This window comes from Mustelus asterias, chromosome 14 (assembly GCF_964213995.1).
Source record: "Mustelus asterias chromosome 14, sMusAst1.hap1.1, whole genome shotgun sequence".
NCBI classification, from domain to species: domain Eukaryota; kingdom Metazoa; phylum Chordata; class Chondrichthyes; order Carcharhiniformes; family Triakidae; genus Mustelus; species Mustelus asterias.
In genome coordinates, this window is record NC_135814.1 from 4,167,336 (window position 1) to 4,189,321 (window position 21,986).

General features: G+C 43.7%; 1 protein-coding gene across 3 annotated transcripts in view; it reads right to left on the bottom strand.

Annotated features, from left to right (window-relative positions):
- LOC144503469 (ATP-binding cassette sub-family B member 6-like) overlaps positions 1–21,986 on the bottom strand; it is a 181,796-nt gene that overhangs the window by 76,423 nt on the left and 83,387 nt on the right. For all 3 annotated transcript variants that reach the window (XM_078227807.1, XM_078227805.1, XM_078227808.1), the window contains exons 10-15: positions 20,487–20,612; positions 19,691–19,767; positions 13,796–13,859; positions 10,369–10,454; positions 3,860–3,917; positions 2,879–2,983 (exon numbers count right to left, since the gene is read on the bottom strand). In XM_078227807.1, coding sequence (XP_078083933.1) covers positions 2,879–2,983; positions 3,860–3,917; positions 10,369–10,454; positions 13,796–13,859; positions 19,691–19,767; positions 20,487–20,612 — 516 coding nt within the window. The remainder of the gene's footprint in view (positions 1–2,878; positions 2,984–3,859; positions 3,918–10,368; positions 10,455–13,795; positions 13,860–19,690; positions 19,768–20,486; positions 20,613–21,986) is intronic.

The following is a 21,986-nucleotide window of genomic DNA, read 5'->3' on the forward strand; positions in this document are numbered from 1 at the left end:
TGCAAAGAGTGGTGGAGTGCATGATGTTGGCATGAGTTGGCACTAAGTTGACACAGGGACTATAAAGGACCATGTGGGTAGAGGGGCATGAGTTGGCATAGGGGCTATAAAGAACCACAGGGGAGGGTAAAGGGTATGAGGGGCTATGGGGAGCGGGGTGAGGGGTGTTTATTGTTTTATTCATTTTTTTGAAAACTTCGACAAAGTGCTGAAGCATCAAGACAGGCCTCCCACACAGCCTGCCTCCGAACTCTTTCTGGGGCCACTTGCCATGACTCCCAGTTTCACCCACTGTCCCTCCTCCTTCTTCCACCCACATCCCTCTGAATGAATATCCGATCCTCTGGGACACATTTTTCTGGGTCAGGTTAGCGGAGTCAGGAATGATCCCAACTCTGCGAATCACAAGTTCTGACCCAAGAGTGAAATTCAGGACCTAAGTTAACAACCAGAAATAGAGAGGTGGATAGAGGCATACGGGAATAGAGCCGGAAAATGCAGTTCTAACAGTAGACAAGCCATGATTTTACTAAATGGTGGGGCAGACTTGAGATGTCATATGTCTTACTCCTATTCTTACTTTTGTTTTACTCATAGTTTTGATTGAATAAGTAGGTGGAATATTTGCTCAGCTGAAGGTTAAATGATATGATTAAATGTGATGAATAACCGATTTCTCTTGTTCTAATTCCTGTGTTGTAAACATCATTGGTTTGACCAAGGAATATATCACTGCTAATGAGCAGCTTATTTACTGGAAGCCACTGGCATGTCAAACCCTTGATCGCTGCCGCACGATAGAAAGGACATAAAACAATTATTCTGCCGCACCTTCTATTATAGACTTTGGGTAGATGAATGAAGCAAATGTTCCAAGTGTGAGGCATGACTGCTTACTGCTGTCCTGCCCTTCAGGCGGTCAGGTTACCCAACTTGTAAGCAAAGCTCGAGTCAATTCTTTATATTTGAACAATGGAAGCTGCTTTTCTAAGGTTGGGTGGAATCCATAATATGGAACTAGCAGTTCATTTAACTGGTTGAGGCTTGAGATATCTGGGCAGCACGGGGGCACAGTGGTTAGCACTGCTGCCTCACAGCGCCAGGGACCTGGGTTCAATTCCTGTCTTGGATGACTGTTTGTGTGGAGTCTGCACATTCTCCCCGTGTCTGCGTGGGTTTCCTCCGGGTGCTCCGGTTTCCTCCCACAGTACAAAGATGTGCGGGTTAGGCGTATTGGACATGATAAACACACGGGGTTACAGGAATAGGGCTGGAGGTGGGCCTGGGTAAGATGTTCTTCCAGAGAGTCGATGCAGACTCGATGGGCCGAGCGGCTTCCTTCTGCACTATAGGGATTCTATGGATCTAGGTTTCAAAGCATCTGATCACATTGTTGCTGCTATCGATTTGTGTAAATGAGCTGAAGCTGAAACACACAGAGGAGAAGGGCAGGAAATGAAGAAGAAGTAGTGCCCTATTAGTTTGTAACTCATTGCCTCTGCTCCTGCTTGTTTATAGGGCTGAAGGCACACACTCAATTCCTAATCCCATGTCTCACAATTGCAATACTTAAATGGACATTGTAGAACCAGAGGTGTTTTGCAAGTACCAGTTATTGAGAGTTCAAAATCTTGGCAAAAGCACTGGAACAACTTTTTTCCCCTGACATTTCACTAAGAATTCTTACTGAGATATGGAATGCTGCAGGAGAGACCATGCATGGGATTTTCCAGCCGCACTCGCTCCAAGACTGGAAAATCTCGCCTGAGGTCAACGGACCTTTGCACGGTCATGTCACGTCCGCTCCAATTCCCGTGACGGGCAGAACGGGACGGGACGGGAAAATTCCACCCTATATGTTTCACATGAATGATAGAACATCTTCAAAGGAATAAGGGCATTTCCTAATTAGCTGATCAATACAATGCAGTCTACGTGTGGGGCAGCTGGTGCTTGCAGCGTTGGGTAAATGAGGTGCTTGGAAGTTTGTACACTGTCTCCAAAGCTTCAGGTTTGTTTCAGCATGTTCCCAAAGTCTCTTGATGTCTTCCCTAAATGGACATTCTCCATTTTGGTCACAAGCCAAGGACTCCCATGAGTCAGCAAAAATGTTTGACCTCTTCAGGGATGCTTTGAAGACATCCCAAAAAAAAAGAGTTTCCACTATCCTCCTGGGAGTGAGACTGAGTTTCAAGTAGAGCCATTGCTTTGGGAGGCTGGTGTAGGGCATGCAAAAGACATGTCCTGTCCCGCAGAGCTGGTTTTGAGTGATTAGTGCCTCAATGCTGGGGCACTTTGGCTTGAAAGAGAACACTGCTGTTGAACGTATCTCTTGCATTGTATTTGAAGGATCTTACAAAGAAACTGCTTGTTATGCCACTCCATTAAAACACGCAGTCTGATTCCACTGCTTTTCACGATGGCCTATCCAATGCCACATGTGATCTCCTCACTCTCATCTGTATTTCCTCTATCCTCTGATTCTCTCTACTCACGTACTATCTTTGTTATCTTGTTCTTTTTTCTTCTCCCCTTTCCCCACTGTTATATTTCATGCTTGCTATCCTTTTTTCACCGATTTTCTTTCCTTCTCTCCCGTCTTTCTTCTTGTCCATTTGCTCTCTCTGATCTATTTAACCCATTGTTTTTTTTTCTCACTCCTCTCTTCTCTGTCTTCTCACCCGCATTCACTCTCTGTTCCGCTATCTTCCTCTGTAGTTCCCTACAGTGACAGTCCTGCTTAAGGCAAACGAGTGTTCTGCTCTCTGAAGGAGCAGGCGGACACTCGTCCTATTTGGGAAATACATAGTTTCAGTCTCAACGTTATAAGTTGATCAAAGCTCTTGACTTCCTTCTAGAATAAAGTATCTGCTTTTACCTTTGAGATGTCTTGGCCATCGATTTTAATGCTGCCTCCCTTGACGTCATAAAATCGGAACAACAGTCGGATTATGGTGCTTTTCCCAGACCCAGAGGGCCCAACCTAGAGCAAAATACAAGTAACAGAATTATCAAACCGATGGACTGAGTGGCCTCCCACGCTATAAACGTGTGCAGTTGCACAGTTGAGAGATGTGAAAGATGTTCACTGCAGAACAAAAAGGTTTCAGAGACTTTCAGGGACCTATTGGCTTGTCCTTCTGATTTAAAATATTTGTTTCAACCTCTTCCAATGTACATAAATGGCATTTACGTTTTTTACCCCATGTCAATCAAACTTACACCCCAATTCTAAAAAAAAAACCTCACATCAACTCTTAAAAGGAAAATAGTGCCCTCAAAGATGGAAGTAACAAGTCCATTTGGCAGTGAAAGACTGGGGGGGTGGGGGGGGGGGGGCAGACAATGCAGTGTCTGGACAACAGTATCCATCTTATAAATAAACTGATCTGGGCCATATCACCAACTCAATGTCAGGTCATTTTACTGAAGTCCTTTCTGGCAAGGCCGCATGTATTGCTCATCCCTAGATGTCTAGGGAAAATACTGATGGGCCTTCTCTTTGAATCATTGTAGCACAAGTGGTGTTGGTGTTATCAACAATGGGTACTGACTAGGCAACCAAAGATGAATAATTGTAGATCCATGAACATGATTTGGGTTGCTACGAGAAATTTGATTTGATTTTTTATTGTCACATGTATTAGTATACAATGAAAAGTATTGTTTCTTGCGCGCTAAACAGACAAAGCATTCTGTTCATAGAGAAGAAAATTATCCAGACGTTTCATCTTGGTGAGAATTGGATTCCTGATCATTTGCCACAATGTGATTACATTCTAATGGTATTGAAGTTATGTATATCTATTGAACCAAGTTTGGTGACATGTTGCCAACACATTGCAGTAAACCTACTTACCAGGGCCACTGTGTGTCCAGGTGGAACAGTGAATGAAATGCCATGCAAGATTTCTCTACTGTAAGAGAAAAATAACAAAACAAAATTTGTGTCAATAGGATTAGGAAAGGTAGACCATCCAAGGTTGAGGATTCCACTGCCCCACTTGCCTGAGAACTGATTGGTTGAGTATTAAGTTCATGAATATTTACCATTCAAGTACAGTAACATTCTACAAAGTATCCAAAGATTCACGGAGATTTACAGTGATCTTCAGAACTTACAAATCTTGTGGGTAGAAATGAATTAGAAATTATTGAGCAAACTTGGAGTCATTTAATTTTGAATGGGAAAGATTTTATTTGACTCTCCTGTGAAGTAATGTTCCAGAACATGAGGTGGTGAATTTTAACATTAGCACAAAGTACTTTCTTTCAAGTTACCTTCCCTCCTATGGTTCCACTCACCAATTAACCCTGTCAGTGCTGACCCACAGTTTTTGTATGGCTAGTCCAGTTCAGTTTCTAGTCGATGGTAACCCCCCAGGATGTTGATAGTGAGGGATTCATCAATGGTAATGCTATTGAATGTCAAGTGATGATGGATAGATCCTCTCTTGTTGGAGGTTGTCATTGCCTGAAATTTCTGTGGCGCAAATGTTACTTGCCACTTGTCAGCCCAAACGTGAGTGTTGTCGAGGTCTTGCTGCATATGGGCAGGGCATACCTCAGTATCTGAGGCCTTGTGCAATCTGATCTTATGATCGAAGGAAGGTCACTGATGATACAGCTGAAGATGGCAGGGCCTAGGATACTCCCCTGAGGAATGCCTGCAGTGATGGCCTGGGGCTGAAATGACTGATCTCCAACACTGAGTTCCCAGTCTCTCAATTCTTCCAATTTCAAAAGATAATTCTCAGATCCAAATCCCTTTAGCCTAACTAATATAGCTAAAATGGGTAGTAGCAGTGTGGAAACTAATCAAGAAGGTTAATAGAATGCTGGCCTTTATATCTAGAGGACTGGAACACAAGGAGTTATGCCGCAGTTTTCCAAAAGCCTGGTTAGACCCCATTTGGAGCCCTGTGAGCAGATCCGGCACAACACCATAGGGAGGATATATTGACCTTGGAGGGTGTGCAGTGTAGGTTTACAAGAATGGTACCTGGACTTTAGGGGTTTTATTATAGAAACATAGAAAAACTACAGCACAAAACAGGCCCTTTGGCCCCACAAGTTGTGCCGAACATATCCCTACCTTTTAGGCCTACCTATAACCCTCCATCCTATTAAGTCCCATGTACTCATCCAGGAGTCTCTTAAAAGACCCTATTGAGTTTGCCTCCACCACCACTGACGGCAGCCGATTCCACTCGCCCACCACCCTCTGTGTGAAAAACTTCCCCCTAACATTTCCCCTGTACCTACCCCCCAGCACCTTAAACCTGTGTCCTCTCGTAGCAGCCATTTCCACCCTGGGAAAAAGCCTCTGACAGTCCACCTGATCTATGCCTCTCAACATCTTATATACCTCTATTAGGTCTCCTCTCATCCTACGTCTCTCCAAGGAGAAAAGACCGAGCTCCCTCAGCCTATCCTCATAAGGCATGCCACTCAATCCAGGCAACATCCTTGTAAATCTCCTCTGCACCCTTTCAATCTTTTCCACATCCTTCCTGTAATGAGGCGACCAGAACTGAGCACAGTACTCCAAGTGGGGTCTGACGAGGGTCTTATATAGCTGCATCATTATCCCCGGACTCCTAAACTCAATCCCTCGATTGATAAAGGCCAGCACACCATACGCCTTCTTAACCACCTCCTCCACCTGCGGGGCCGATTTTAGAGTCCTATGGACCCGGACCCCAAGGTCCTTCTGATCCTCTACAGTACTAAGAGTCTTTCCCTTTATATTGTACTCCTTCATCCCATTTGACCTGTCAAAATGGACCACTAATCATTTATCTGGGTTGAAGTCCATCTGCCACTTCTCCGCCCAGTCTTGCATCCTATCTATGTCTCTCTGTAACTTCTGACATCCCTCCAGACTATCCACAACCCCACCAACCTTCGTGTCGTCGGCAAACTTACCAACCCATCCCTCCACTTCCTCATCCAGGTCATTTCTGAAAATGACAAACAGCAAGGGTCCCAGAACAGATCTCTGGGGCACACCACTGGTGACCGACCTCCATTTAGAAAAAGACCCATCTATACCCACTCTCTGCCTCCTTTGGGCAAGCCAGTTCTGGATCCACAGGGCAGCAGCCCCTTGGATCCCATGCCCTCTCACTTTTTCTAGAAGCCTTGCATGGGGGACCTTATCGAACGCCTTGCTAAAATCCATATAAACCACATCTACCTCTTTCCTTCGTCAATGTGTTTAGTCACATTTTCGAAGAACTCCAGGCTCGTAAGGCACGATCTGCCTTTGACAAAGCCATGCTGAATATTCTTGAGCATACTAAACCTCTCTAAATGCTCATAAATCTTGTCCCTCAGGATCTTCTCCATCAGCTTACCAACCACTGAAGTTAGACTCACCGGTCGGTAATTTCCTAAGGAAACTCCTGTGGAGTTTGCATGTTCTCTCCGTGTCTGCGTGGGTTTCCTCCCAGTCTGAAAGACGTGCTGGTTAGGTGCGTTGACCCGAACAGGTGCCAAGTGTGGCGACTACGGGAATTTCACAGTAACTTCATCGCAACGTTAATGTAAGCCTTACTTGTGACTAATAAATAAAACTTTTAAAACTTTAAATTCCAGAACTTAGGGCCTTGGCAGTCAAGGGAGGTTCATTGCCAGATCTGTAATTTTCAACAGCCCTACACCTGTCCTAGATCTGGGTGTTTCTCTAATTCCTGCCTCTACTGCAACTGATTTCCTTCGTTCCACAACTGGTGGCCGTGCCTTTAGCTGTCTGGATCTTAGACTCTGGAATTCCCTTCTTAAATCTCTCTACCTCTTCCTCTCACTCTCCTCCTTTAAGTTGTTCCTTAAGGCCAACTTTTGACCAACTTCTGGTCATCTGCCCTAATGTCTCTTTACATGGCTCTGTGTCAAACCTAGACTGATTCCCCTCTGGTGAAGGGCTTTGAGTCTTTGGCTAAACTAAATCTGAAGTATAAATGCAAGTTGTTAGTGTTGCTTCTAACGAGTGACTTAAAAAAAAAATCACAATACGAAGGCAAGATGAGGAAAGAGAACAAATGCAAGCAGTTTGAGTCTCTAAAATCCTGAGTGTATATCAAGAAAATTATATGAGCATGAGTTGATTGTCCTGGTTTCATTTTGTTTGCAGGACTCGGTATCAAGATGCTGACAGCAGCTAAGGTACAGAATTACTTAGACAAACACGTTTTCATTTCAATTTGATCAGCTGAATGGCTTCAGAAGAAAACAAATCAGAGCCACATTTACATCTGGAGCAGACACCATTTAATTTGAGGCGTTTGGCTACAGTTCTAAAGTGAAACACAGGAAACAGAGTCGGCAGACACCCAACCACAGGCATTGTAGTTTTATTTGCTGCTCATTTTCCACCCTCTGCTTCATGAGGTGTTAACTTTTAACCGTGGACTTTTTGTTGAATACATTTAAGGCTGGAATGGATGGGTTTTTTGTCTCTCAGGGAATGGAGAGCAGGTGTGAAACTGGAGTTGAAGCCCAAGATCCGCCATGATCATACTGAATGGCAGAGCAGGCTCAACGGGTCACACTCCTGCTCCTATTTCTCGTCTTGTTGTGCATGTTCCACAAGCCCTAATGTACTTTATCCATGCAGCCATTCTTCAGGTGTGTGACTAGAACAGGTCATTTGATCATGGAAGGAATCGGGGCTAGTCTCGATCCTAGTCTTAATAGATCACATCGACATACCACAGTAAAGATAAAAGTCAGGGATGAGAAGCCCTGGCTACTTTTCTTCTTTCTTAGCCTTAGGCCATTTAAGCAATTTGAAGCACCCTGATTAATTCATGGACTTAATAACATCCAGACCGTGGCACAGTGGTTAGCACTGCTGCCTCACAGCGCCAGGGACCCGGGTTCAATTCCCGGCTTGGGTCACTGTCTGTGTGGGGTTTGCACGTTCTCCCTGCGTCTGCGTGGATTTCCTCCAGGTGTTCCAGTTTCCTCCCACAGTCTGAAAGATGTAGTGGTTAGGTGCATTGGCCATGCTAAATTCTCCCTCGGTGTCAGGCCGGAGTGTGGCGACTAGGGGATTTTCACAGTAACTTCATTGCAGTGTTAATGTAAGCCTTGTTTGTGACAAGTAATAAAGCTTTAAACTTTAGGTCAGGAGAGAGCAACAATTGAAAGTGGGAGTCTAATAATTTGGCTCAGTTAAGTATTAATAATAATAATTAATAACTACAAAAGGTAAAAAGTCACACCGCATACAAACAGTTAAACAGCACTGATGTGGGAAAAGTCTGGAAGTTGAATGGTTCTTCTTTTCCCAGAATGTAATTAATCTCTGGAATACGCTGCCCACTGGTTTGGAAGATGGAAAACGTGGAGCATTTTCCACAACTTGGGAGCCTCTTTTCGACGAAGGCAAACATTGATGACAAATTTATCATTGCCTCCAATGTGCCAATTCAGCCTTCAGCCAACTGAGGAGAAAACGTATTTGTGGACCAGGATCAAACCAGAGACTGGAGTTATGGTTCACAGGAAGGTTGTGATCCCTGTGCTCTTATACACTTCAGATACAGGGACAACAGTCAGCAGCACCTCAAAACACTGGAGAAGACTGGAGAAGTGCCCATCAGCAGGAACTCCAAAAGCAGCAGCAAGAAAGGTGGGCCAGCGGAAGCATCTGCTCCCAAGCCAATTGGCCCAACATCAAGATGCTAATCGCTCAAAACCAGCTCCATTGGGTGGGACATGTTGTTCATATGCCTGACACCAGCTTCCCAAAACAACCAGTCCACTCAACCCGATCGCGGCAGAACACTCCCAGGAGCTCAGAGGAAATGTTTTCGGGATGTTCTCAAGGCATCCACGAAGAGCTTAAACATTCTCATTGGTTCATGGGAGACTGATGGCTTGTGACTGACCAAAATGGAGAAAGGTCATTCGGGAATGGACCAGACACAGAGATTTTGTCAGGAACCTGCAGACGAGAAGTCGAGGCATCTGAGGGAGTGCATAAATCTCTACCTATCCAACCCTTCCAGCACCAGCTCAGTCGGCAATGTTTGAAGATCACTCATTGGGCCTATCAGCCATTTCAGAACCCATTAAACTGGTGTGCAAGAAAGTCATCCTCAATCCTGGGTGACTGCTGAAGGAGAAGGTTGGTGCTGAATTTACATTCAGTCAAGAGGGTGCTGGGCTGTTTCTTGAAAGAGTAGATGGTGGGAGGCTGTTTCCCCTGTTGAAGAGCCAAGAATCAGGGCTCATAGATTCAGATAGGAGTCGGCCATTTAAAATTGAGATTGTGAATCTTTGGAATTCTCTATCCCCGAAAGCTGTGGATGCTCAATTGTTGAATATATTTAAAACAGAAATAAATAGAGTTTTGGGTGCTAAGGAAATTAAGAGATATAGAGACAAATGGAGTAGAGCCATGACTGAGTGAAGGAGCAAGCTCAAAGGGCCCTACTCCTGCTCCAATATGTTTTTTACATTGTCAATGTGATATTCATAACTGATTTTGCCCAGTAAGATAAAAATATTCTATTTTCTTTCCCTTATTCTGGGTTTTTCCCTATTTCCTTTGCTTCCCTCAGGAGATTACACGGCTGTGTGGGTTGGGGAGTGTCTGGTAGAGATGCTCCAAGCATCCTGAGGAGAGTTGATGGACCAGATGTTTCTTTTCCTGCTCACCATTTTTGTATGTTTGCACAACAGCCAGCACAGAGGCAAAATCCAAACAGGTCAGGATGTGAGGTTTGAGGTCATAAAAAGGGAATAGAAAACTGATATTAACTGAAGGAAATTAAAATTTCAGTCCCAGCCAAGACATTGTTGTAGTTAAAATCAGAAGGCCATTCGACTCCTTGAACCTGTTCCAGCATTCAATTAAATCCCTGCTGATATCGCAACCCCATTCACCCGTCGCTTCTCATCTCTTGCTTTCAGCCTTGAAAGCACCCACATACTCATTTCAGATTTTCCCAGCCTGCGTGTAAAAAATGTGCTTCCTAATTTCACTGCCGAATGGCCGAGCTTCAACTGTAAGGTTGTGTCGCCTTGTTCTAGATTCGCCCAACACAGGAAATAGTTTCCCTGTATCTGTCCTATGAACCCTTGAAACATTTTAAACACCTTGATGAGATCGTCCCATCTCAAGCTCAAGAGAGTACAAGCCAAAATTTCATAATTTAATCCCAGTATCATTCTGGTAAATCTACACTGAACTCCCTCAAAGGTCAATGTCTTCTTCCTGAGACTACAACACAACTTATCTACTTGGTCTAGCAACCCCTGCAATGATCCCGATAAGCTAAACTCCAACATTCCTTCTAATGGCCTTGTCCAATACCTGCTGCTCCATGCCATCATTCACACCCAACTTTAACTTACCCATCGATATAATTGAAATAAATGTCATCAAATTCCACCTTTCCAACTTTGAAGACTAGATCTGCTGCATTGATGTTATCAGTTATCTGCAGAAAAAAGAATGATCATTTTCAGTTGGTGTTTATTTTCTCTCTCAGTGTTCTGTAGTATGCGCCAGCTGAGAGTTTAAACAAAGGCTTCTGCCAACATTTCTTCTGACCCATATCATTGAAATGTCCCAAATTTCCTCCCTACCTGTGGATGGAACCTGAAGGGATAATTTTCAGATTTCTTCTTCCTTCTGGGAATGCGCAGTGGGATTTTAAAAAAAATGTATTCAGTTTGCGGGATGTGGGTATTGCTGGCTGGGCCCATCATTTATTGCCCATCCTTAACTGCCCTCCATTTCAGAGGGCACTTGAGAGTCAAACACATTGCTGTGGATCTGGAGTCTTATATAGGCTACACTGGATAAGGATGGCGGATTTCCTTCCCAAAAGGACATTAGTGAACCAGATAGGTTGTTACAACAATTGACAATGGTTTCAGGGTCCTTGTTGGACTTTCAATTCCAATTTTTTACTGAATTCAAATTTCACCATCTGCCGTGTGGGATTCGAAACTGGGTCCCCAGAGCATTACCCTGGATCTCTGGGCTACTAGTGTAGTGACAATACCACTGCCTCCCCTGGATTCAGGAAGTCAACAGTCAGAAAACTCAAATTTCCACTGTGCTCTTGGAAGAGATGAGAGCTCTCCTGGGGTATCGCGATTAGAAAATTACCCCACTAGTTCCCTCCCCAAAGGTTTAATGACATTTATAAGGCTCTGGGAACAAAAAGCCCGAAAAACTGAATAAGGAGGGGAATGTTGATGTAAGTAATGACAGCTGGGAAAATCCCAATGGATACTTGGTAGTCAATCACAGTAGCTATACCACACTGTGATCAAATTAAAAGAAAAGTCTGGAGTTTTCTTCTCTAGAAAAAAAGAAGTGTGAAAGTTGACCTGATAAAGGTCTTTATAATTATGATGAGGTTTGATAGGGTACATAGAGGAGAACCCAAAACTAAGGCCCATAAATATAAGATAATCAGTGATAAATCCAATGGGAAATTCAGGAGAATCTTCTTTACTCAGAGCATGGTGAGAATCAGGAAGTCACTGGCACATGGGAATGAAGTAGGCAGATTGGGAGGAGGATCGTGTCAAGTATAAAGACTGGCATTGACATCTTGGTTTGTATACGTGCATTGGAGCTTCTGACTCTCCACTACAGATTCGGTCAAGATCTCTTTTTGAATCTCTTTGCATTTCAGCGACGGGATTTTAAGGATAATAGTCATCCAGTAACAGACATGGCTTCAAATAAAGCCATGGCAAAAGTAAAGTTGGAAAAACTGGGCAATGTCAACGACTGCTATGTTACAAATTCCTACAGGTCAAAGAGCCAGTGATATTCAAATGTGGATCTGCTTGGTTATCTTAAAGTAAAAGTTTATTTATTAGTCACAAGTCGGCTTACATTAACATTGCAATGAAGTTACTGTGAAATTCCCCTAGTCGCCACACTCCGGCACCTGTTCGGGTACACGGAGGGAGAATTTAGCACGGCCAATGCACCTAACCAGCACGTCTTTCAGACTGTGGAAGGAAACCGGAGCACCCGGAGGAAACCCACGCAGACACGGGGAGAACGTGCAAAATCCACACAGGCAGTGACTCAAGCCAGGAATTGAACCCGGGTCCCTGGTGCTGTGAGACAGCAGTGCTAACCACTGTGCCACCGTGCCGCCCCTTTGATCAACAGAACACTGGAGCGTCAGCTCCCAGTTCTTTGTAGAAACGGCACGCTTAGTGCATGGTTGTTACTGAGTACCAGAACTAGAAAATGACAAAAGTAGACCAGGAACAGAAGTTCGCAACTGGGGAAAGGTTAATTTTTCTAAGAAGACGCGTGATTTAGCCAGTTGACTGGAAACAGATACTTCAAAGATAAATCCATGCCAAATCAATGGGAGGCATTCAAGAAAGAGTTAGTTGCTGAGGGATCAGGGCAAGTACAGTCCCTGAAAGAAAAATAGTCGGAGCAACAAATCCAGAGCCCCCGGAAGTCAAGGGGCTTAAAGGATTGAATAAAAGAGGGAAGCTTATGATACGTACCGAGGGCTCAATACTGTAGAAAAACCAGAGAAGCATAAAAAGAGCAGAGGTGAAATTTTAAAAAAAATTAGGAAAGCAAAGAAAGGATAAGTAAAATCAAGGAAAACCAAAGACTTATTTATAAATACGCAAAGAGCAAGAGGATAATTTGAGAAAAAAAAACGGCCTAAAAATAAGAACCAAAAGCATTGGAAAATCCCAGGAGGTCTGGAAGGCCAATATGACTCTTTTTCAGAACTCAGTTTCTCTATTTTTATAGACATATCACAGAGAGAGAGAGAGAGAGAGAGGTCTTATTCCTTTTAGCTGAGGGGACCATAACAAGATTGGAAAGTTGGAGGAGATTTAAAGAACTTTCACCAAGAGAGTGATGGAGATCTGCACTCATTGCCTGAAAGGGCGATAGAGGCAGAAACCAGCACTTGGATCTACACTAGATTCAGGAAAGGAACAAATCAGATTGGAAAATAGTGAATATGATTCCTCCAAACCAGAAAGGAAGGAGGCACAAAGCAGAAAACTATAGGCCTATTAGCTTTGCATCGGTCAAAGGGAAATTACTGGAATCTATTATGAAGGAGGTTATAATAGGACACTTTGAAAAGCTCAATGCAATCAAGCAGAGTCAACATGATTTTGTGAAAGGGAAATCATGTTTGACTAACTTATTGGAATTCTTTGAGAAAGTAACACGCAGCATAGATAAAGGGGAACCTGTTAATGTACTGCAATTGATTTCCAGAAGGCATTTGACAAGGTGCCACATGAAAGGCTACTATGCAAAAGGAAGCGCTCATGGTGTAGGGGGTAACATGTTAGCATGGATGGAGAAGCATGGATAGAGAAAATAGGGATAAATGGGTCTTTACAATTTACATTCCCTTTGTCTTCTTGTCTTTGACACCTTTGTCAATCCACCCCTCCCCCCATCACCCGGAAGGTATAAACTGCGGCCTATTTTCTACTGTCTTCAGCCCTGACGAAAGGTCATCCAAACTCAAATCGTTAACCCTATTCTCTCTCCTGTCAGACCTCAAGTTTTAAGTAGTGTCTTAAAAGGGGGAAAGAAAGGTGGAGAGGCAAAGAGACTCAGGAAGATTATTCAAGAGTTTAGGACCTAGTTGGCTGAAGGCACAGCTGCCATTGATGGAGCAAAGGGAGCTGGGCGTTCCCAAAGGGTCAGGATTGGAGGAGCACAGAGAAACTTCCCAAACCTTTCCCAGCTCATTCACAGTTGCACTTCTGTTTTCACATAAACCAAAATTAAAATAGCTAAACTACCTACCTCATGTTCTTCCCTGAAGAGTTCAAACATATTCTCCATGTCTATAAATGAGCTCTGGATCATCCTGTTAGGCAGAGGGGAGAAAGATTAGATACTTGTAATTAATATTTCAAAAATTCTAAAAGGGCCAAAGCGAAAGCCATCACAGACTGCATCTGCTGCCTTTTATTTGAAGTCTGAACTAGCTCCCTGCATGAGGTACTTCCAGTCTACTGTCAAGGGTCTCTTGTACAAAAAGTTTCCTTTATTCCTGTCCGAGGCAGGAGGTTTTAACCGCTGGAACTGCAACCATAGTACTCATTTAGCACAGCGAGTAGGTGTAACATACGGAAGAGGAAAATTCCAGGACTGTCCCCTAAAAAGAAACAGCTGTATTTCTAATTTCAGCAACGGTATCCTTCAAACAAGCGGTTTGGCATAAAAATCCATCTGGTTCACTCATGACCGTAGGGATGGAAATCCTCCACCCTTACTTGGTCTGGCCCACACGTGACTCCAGACCTGATATGGTGGAGTCTTAACAGCCCTGTTAAGAGGTCCAGCAAGCCACTCAGTCATATCAAATTCAAACAGCTAAGTTGAAAAAGGACAAAAATAAGATCGCCCACTTGACATTGAAGCAACAATTACACAAAGTCCTCTTTACTAACGTGAGGACTTGTGCCAAAATTAGAGCTGTCCCACACACTACTCAAACAACTGCCTGATATATTTGTGCTCATCAAATTAGACCTTTTGGTCCACACTCCATCATCGCTATCCCTGATTATGTCCTTTCCCACTTGCAGGATAGACCCACCAGATGTGCCAGCACAGTGGTATACAACAGGGAGAAAATAGCCCTGGGAGTCCTCAATATTGACTCTGGACACAAGGCATCTCATAGCATCAGGTCAAATATGGGCAAGGAAACCTCTTGTTGACTTTTAAAATTTTTTCATAAAATGGAGCACCACAGTGGTTAGCATTTCTGTGTCACAGCGCCAGGGACCCGGGTTCGATTCCCGCCTTGGGTCAGTGTCTGTGTGGAGCTTGTATGTTCTTGTATATGAGGTATACTGTCCAAAGATGTGCGGGTTAGATTGATTGGCCAGGTTAAAAATTGCCCCTTAGAGTCCTGAGATGCGTAGGTTAGCGGGATTAGCGGGTAAATATGTGGGGGTAGGGCCTGGGTGGGAGTGTGGTCGGTGCAGACTCGATGGGCCAAATGGCCTCCTTCTGCACTGTAGGGTTTCTATATGTGTGGGTTTCCTCCGGGTGCTCCAGTTTCCTCCCACAGTCCAAAGATGTGCAGGTTAGGTGGATTGGCCATGCTAAGTTGCCCCTAGTGTCTCAAAAAAAGTGCAGGTTCGGGGGATTAGCTGGGTAATTTTGTGGGGCACGGGGATGAGGCAGGAGGTGGGCCTGGGTAAGATGCTCTGTCAGAGAGTCGGTTCAAACTCAATGGGCCAAATGACCTCCTTCTGCACTGTGGGGATCCTATGATTCTATAATGTGGGTGTAACTGGCAAGGTCAGTTCCAATTCTCTTTTCAGTTCCAGTTCCGATTCTCTTCGCGCACCCAGTGGTGCACTCAATCAGACTTTCGTCTGTTTCCATAACTAGCTTTTCCTGGAGTAGGTCGCCAGAGGCTTATAGCTTGAGGGACACCAATCTGCATCAAACATGGCTGACCGGGAGTCTTATCCACTTTTACTCCAATCATTGGAAGGATTTGCAGATTGACACTCAACCTGTTTGGCCACATTATGAACGAACCTTCCATGGCCATCAAGTCCTGTGGTGCGACTCAAACGCAGAACTTCTGGCTCAGATGCAGTGACACTACCCACTGCACCACAAGGCCTCACCATTTCTTGCCCATCCTTAATTGCCCTTGAACTAAGTATGGCTTCCTAGGCTCTTTCAGAGGACATTTAAGAGTCAACCACATTGCTGTGGGTCTGGAATCACATATAGGCCAGACTGGGTAAGGATTTCCTTCCCTAAATGACATTAGCGAACCAGATGGGTTTTTGCAACAAACAACAATGGTTTCATGGTCATCACTAGATTTTTAATTCCAGATTATTATTGAATTCAAGTTTCTCCATCTGCCAAGCTGATGACTCAGTACCCCTCCACATTGAACACCATTTGGAAGGAGCACAGAGTGCACTCTGGCTGAAAGACTTCAAAGTCCATCACCATGATTACTAGCCCGACTCCTGAAGGACAGCAGGGAGTGAGGGAACCAACAAGAGAGGAAAACCTATTTGACCCTCATCCTCACTATTTTACCTGTCACAGATGCATCTAGCCATCCTATTGGTAGGAGTGACCACCACACAGTTGTTGTGTGGATGAAGTCCTGTCTTCACACTGAAGATACTGCCCTTTCTGTTGTTTGGCACTAGTGCTGTGCTAAATGGGATGAAATCAGAATAGATCTAACAGCTCAAAGCTGGGCATCCATCAGTTACTCTGGGCCATCAGCAGCAGAATTGTACTGCATTCAGCCACAATCTCTAAACTCATGGCACTGCATATCGCTCACTATACCATTACCATCAAGTCAGCGGATCAACCCTTGTTCAATAAAGGAGTTCAAGAGAACATTCAAAGGACAGCTCCAGGAATACCTAAAAATGAAGCCACACCCTGGTGAAGTCACAATGTTGGACTACATGCCTGCTAATAGCAGAAGCAGCATGTAAGAGCTGAGTGATCTCATGACCAACGAATCCAATCAAAGCTCTTCAGTCCTGTCACATCCAGTTGGAAATGGTGGCAGACAACGAAACAATTAACAAGGAGGCTGCTGCACAAATATCCCATCCTTAGTTATGGGGGAGCTCAGCACATCAGTGTAAAAGACACATCTGAAGCATTTGCAATCATCTTCAGCCAGAAGTACAGAGTGGATTGCAGCCTCTTCGAGGTCCACAGAGTGGCAGTGTTTAGGTAATGTAATTCAAATCATTCCACATGACATCAAGAAATGGGTTGAATGCACTGAATACAGTGAAGGCCACGGACCCTGACACGAACGAGGCAGTGGAACTGAATGTTTGTGCTCCAGAACTAACCATGCCCCCGAGCCAAGCAGTACAGCTACAATGCTGGCATCGACCCAACAAGGTGGGAAATTGCCCAGGCATGGCATGTCCACAGAGTAAGGACCAAGAGATGCACAGCAAAATAACGTGAATGACGTACATAAATGGCAACAGTCCTGCATCTCCACACACAATCTACACCTGCATAATTAAAAAGCAGCAGAATGAAAATATTCCAGTTCGATTCCTTTCTGTACTCAGGAACTGTGTGGTGTTTTACTGAGGTTTACTGTTACTTTATTGGTGTTGGTTGACACCAAATTAGGCCACAGGGACCTCAGATTCTTACTCAGGTGGTTCTTGCCACATGTTGTGGTTTGAAACGAAATAAACACAAAAACACTTCCTATAAAGACTTAGGCTTGAAAGGAACTGAAGCATCTGAGGATTCATTAAATGCCATATTGGCGCAGGTGCAGCAGGTTGTGGATTCACATCTTCTATCAGGAGGTTGAGTAGATAATCTAGGCTGCTTCTTCACAGCATCCTGAAGAAGTGCCAGAGACACTGCTCTTCAGGGTGGGATGATAAACTAAGGCCCGGCCTGCCTTTTCTGATATTTCAAATAGATGTTTCAGATCCTATTGGAAGACGAGCAAAGAGTTGTGACTTGGCCAACATTCCTCTATCAATTAGAGATGATAACATAACCACAGTCACAACATTTTAAATATATTCAATGCATGCAAAGCAATTGTGGTATTTAAAATATAATAAAGGCGCTGTAAAAGAGTAAGTGTCTTCTTTTGAGGTTTGGTGAAAAATTGGACCAAGTATTGTAATTGAGAATAAGAGATCAACAAAGTTTCTTTTTCCCTTTCCTGAAGGCACCAGCTCCCCCAGGGATATTCTCTCTCCTACAGGTAATGACTCTCACATAATTACTGTTTCTTTTTCTCTTCCTCTTCTGAAGGTCGTCCCTGTCATTGGGGTACATCTGTGTTTCTCTCTATAATGGTGTGGATTCACCCGCCCCCCCACACCCCGCACCATCCTGGCCAGAGACCCTGAGGACAACTCTGTCGCTCTTACTACTATTACAACTGAGATCAACTAGCTCGCAGATTGAAGCTGGGTCTACCTCAGTGCAAATCACGGATTGAAGCTGGGTCTGCCTCACCACAGGTCAGCGATTGAACCTGGGTCTTTCTTGGCCTATGTCCCTTTGCCAACAGAGAAAGGATTGAATTAATAAACATACAGACCAGCACAGAATTAGTTCCGCAATATGAAACACAGCTTCATTGTCAACTTGGATTTATTTAGTACCCTTAATGTAGCAAAATGTCCCAAGAAGCTTCACAGGAACATAATCAGACAAAAACTGAAACTGACACTGAGCCAAAGGAGACATTAAACCAGATGCTAAAGAGGCAGATATTCAGGAGTTTCTTAAGAGGGGAGAGAGAACGGGAAATCCATCACTAAGCACCTAGAAGGTTGAAGACACAACCACCAATGGTGGGGTGGAGGAAATGGGGAATGTACAAGAATCCAGAATTAGTGCAACACAGAGCACTCGCAGGGTTGTAGGTTGAATTGGTCTTATTTTCAGTGCTTTCTATCCATTTGCATCAACATAAACTCTCAAAGGTTTTCCTATCCTGAACTCAGACTGAATAGGAGTCATCAGCTATAATCTGACTAACATCTGAATATGAACTGGCGGGCGTGATGGGAACCAGCTGGATAGATGGCTATTACATCTGCTTCCGAAACAAACATCCTACAGTTTCTAGAATTCCCAATTATATTAATGAAATAGACAAGCATTAGTCCCAATGTGGTCTACAGACAAAAACAAAATACTATGGGTGTTGGAGATCTGAAATACAAACAGAAAATTCTGGAAACACTCAGCAGGTCTGGCAGCATCCATGAAGAGAGAAACAGAGCTAACATTTCGGGGCAATGGTCTTTCAGTAGAACACTTTACAAAACAACATGTTTTGCATTGGTAAGAGGATCAATTCCTGCAATTTCTGAAGTCTTCTCTGCTTCTCTACACGATTTGAGTCTGTTTGGAGCCACATATTTTGCTGCAGAGTCCTGAACGTGGAACACACATGCGAGGAATTCTTGGCCAACTCACTAGCTTTCAAGAACAGAGCTTTTCATCCTATGTTCAAAGATTTTCTACCTTAATTGAGTACCACAGGTGGGAGCCTAATTTCTAATTGAACAGGTATGCTCATTTCAAAAACAAATTCCTTTTACTCGTACAATGCAGACACATAGAAATACCATAGCTGACCCACTAATGTAAAGCAGAGAGAAACTCTCCACACCTTGTTCAGTGATCAGATATACAGAAACCCAATGAACATCTGTCACACCAAACACAGTTACTGAGTCAGAACAGGGATGGGCTAAATAACATAAAGCAGAAATGAGAGAAGGCGAAAAAATCTGCACTTCAAGGTAAGTGCAAGAGAGAGTGAAGAAAGGCACTCAACAGCATGAAGGGGATACAGTGAAGGAACAAAGCAACAGAGTTAAAGGAAAGGAAATACGTAGCATTGTATTAGGTACTATAGTGAGGAAATACACAGCATCATGTGAGGTTAGAATGCAAAAACACAAGACAGTAAGAGGTTTATAGTGTGGGAGGCACATAGTCCTATAAAGTGTTTATATACAACAGTATGAGAGCTTTAGAATAAGGGAAAGCAAAACAGTGGAAGTGAATTACAGTGAAGGAACACATGGCAGTAAGAAAGGATGATGCTGAAGGAAGCGGATGGCAGTAGCAAAGATTAGTATGAAGGAAGCAAATAGTATGTCAGAGGTCACTAACCTGTAATAGGTCCCAAACCAGTTGAGGGGTGTGTAAAGCTGAATAATGTAAGTCCCAAACAGGACAAAGTCACCAACCTATGCAGAAAAACAAGAATAGACATTTCAATTAAAACACTGAAAAAGTTCAGAGATTTTAAACAATGGGCCATAGGAAAGGGCGAGACATCAATGGCACAAGGTGATGGATCAACATGGCAGGGCACGGGAGTCACTGGACAGCAGCAAGAGACTGGCGGAACAGAGGATAAGTTGGAGAGATGTTCAGGACTCTGCAGCAAAGTATGTGGCTCCAAACAGACTCAAATCGTGTAGAGAAGCAGAGAAGACTTCAGAAATTGCAGGAAATGATCCTCTTACCAATGCAAAACATGTTGTTTTGTAAAGTGTTCTACTGAAAGGCCATTGACCCGAAATGTTAACTCTGTTTCTCTCTTCACGGATGCTGCCAGGCCTGCTGAGTGTTTCCAGAATTTTCTGTTTGTATTTCAGATCTCCAAAACCCACAGTATTTTGTTTTTGTCTGTCGACCACATTGGGACTAATGCTTGTCTATTTCATTAATATAATTGGGAATTCTAGGAACTGTAGGATGTTTGTTTCGGAAGCAGATGTGTTTGCCATCTGTCCAGCTGGGTTCCCATCACCCCCGCCAGTTCATATCCAGATGTTAGTCATTGTGGGACAAGGTGTAAAGCAAACAAATAGGGTGTGAAAAACAAAGAAGATGCTTTTACTGAAAGTGAAAATGTGGATCCAATTTTTAGCGCTGGCCCAGAACGGGAGAAGCTGCCTACCTGAAACTTTTTCTCTGTGACAAAGTAGGCACAGAGCAGTGATCCAGTGAGCAGTCCAAGGCCAATGATCATGTTCTGTGTTTGGTTTAGAAGGGCGAGACTGGCACTCGTTTTCCATTCGGCTATCTAAATAGGAGTAATATTGAGAAACATGAGCACCATTTTAAGCTTCAGGAACCAGCGAAATTGAACCAAGGATAAAAGATCACCAATCTAAAACTTGACTCTATTTCTCTCTCTCCACAGACGCTACTTGATCCGCTGAGTGTTTGCAGCATTTTTTGTTGAATGCCAATCTAACTCACATCAAATTCATAAGAGGAATTGTCTGGTACTTGATCCCGGTCTGTCAAAAATTGGTTTTACATTGCTCCACATTAGTGTTGGATTCCAACGCAGACGTGAGACACCCAAACTCACTTCGCATTCGATACCTTACAGAGGAGATTTCCGTGCCTTCCGAAGAAGTCATATTGGACTCAAAACATTAGCACCGTTTCCCTCTCCACAGATGCTGTAAAACCAGCTGAGATTTTCCAGCACCTTCTGTTTTTATTACATACCTTCAGTCAGGATAGGTTGACTTCATGTCTAGCAAGTAGAGGCTAGGTAATATTTTCAGGCTGAGTTAGATATTATTGATTGACAAGAGGGTCAAGGGTTGTGGGGGGGTAGGTAGGAAAGAGGAGTTAAGGTCACAGTCAGATCAACCAATATCTTATTGAATGTTGGAGCAGACTCAAGGGGCCGAATGACCTACTCCTGCTCTTACAGCTCATGTTCTGATGTGAATGGACTTTAGGAGTCAACAGATACAACAGGGAAAGTAAATATGCCTTGAAAAAGGCTTACATTTCATTCCATACTGGAATACCATGTACAGTTTTGGTCACCCTATTATAGAAAGGATATTATTAAACTAGAAAGAGTGCAGAAAAGGTTTTCTAGGACACTACCGGAACTTGATGGTTTGAGTTATAAGGAGAGACTGGGACTTTTTTCCCTTGAGCATAGGAGGCTTAGGGGTGATCTTATAGCGGTCTATAAAATAATGAGGGGCATAGATCAGCGAGATAGTCAACATATTTTCCCAAAGGTAGGGGAGTCTAAAACTAGAGGGCATAGGTTGAAGGTGAGAGGGTAGAGATACAAAAGGGTCCAGAGTGGCAATTTTTTCCACACAGAGGGTGGTGAGTGTCTGGAACGAGCTGTCAGAGGCAGTCGTAGAGGCGGGTACAATTTTGTCTTTTAAAAAGCATTTAGACAGTTACATGGGTATGGAGGGATATGGGCCAAATGCGGGCAATTGAGACTAGCTTAGTGGTAAAAACTGGGCAGCAAGGACAATTTGGGCCGAAGGGCCTGTTTCCATGCTGTAAATCTCTACGACTCGATTTACAGCTGTTAAGTGACAGCCTCAATGAATCAGGTAAGGTTTAGTTTAGTGCAGTGTGAGCTGTATGCTGGCTTTGGCACAGACCCTGGACTTGGCTGCATGGC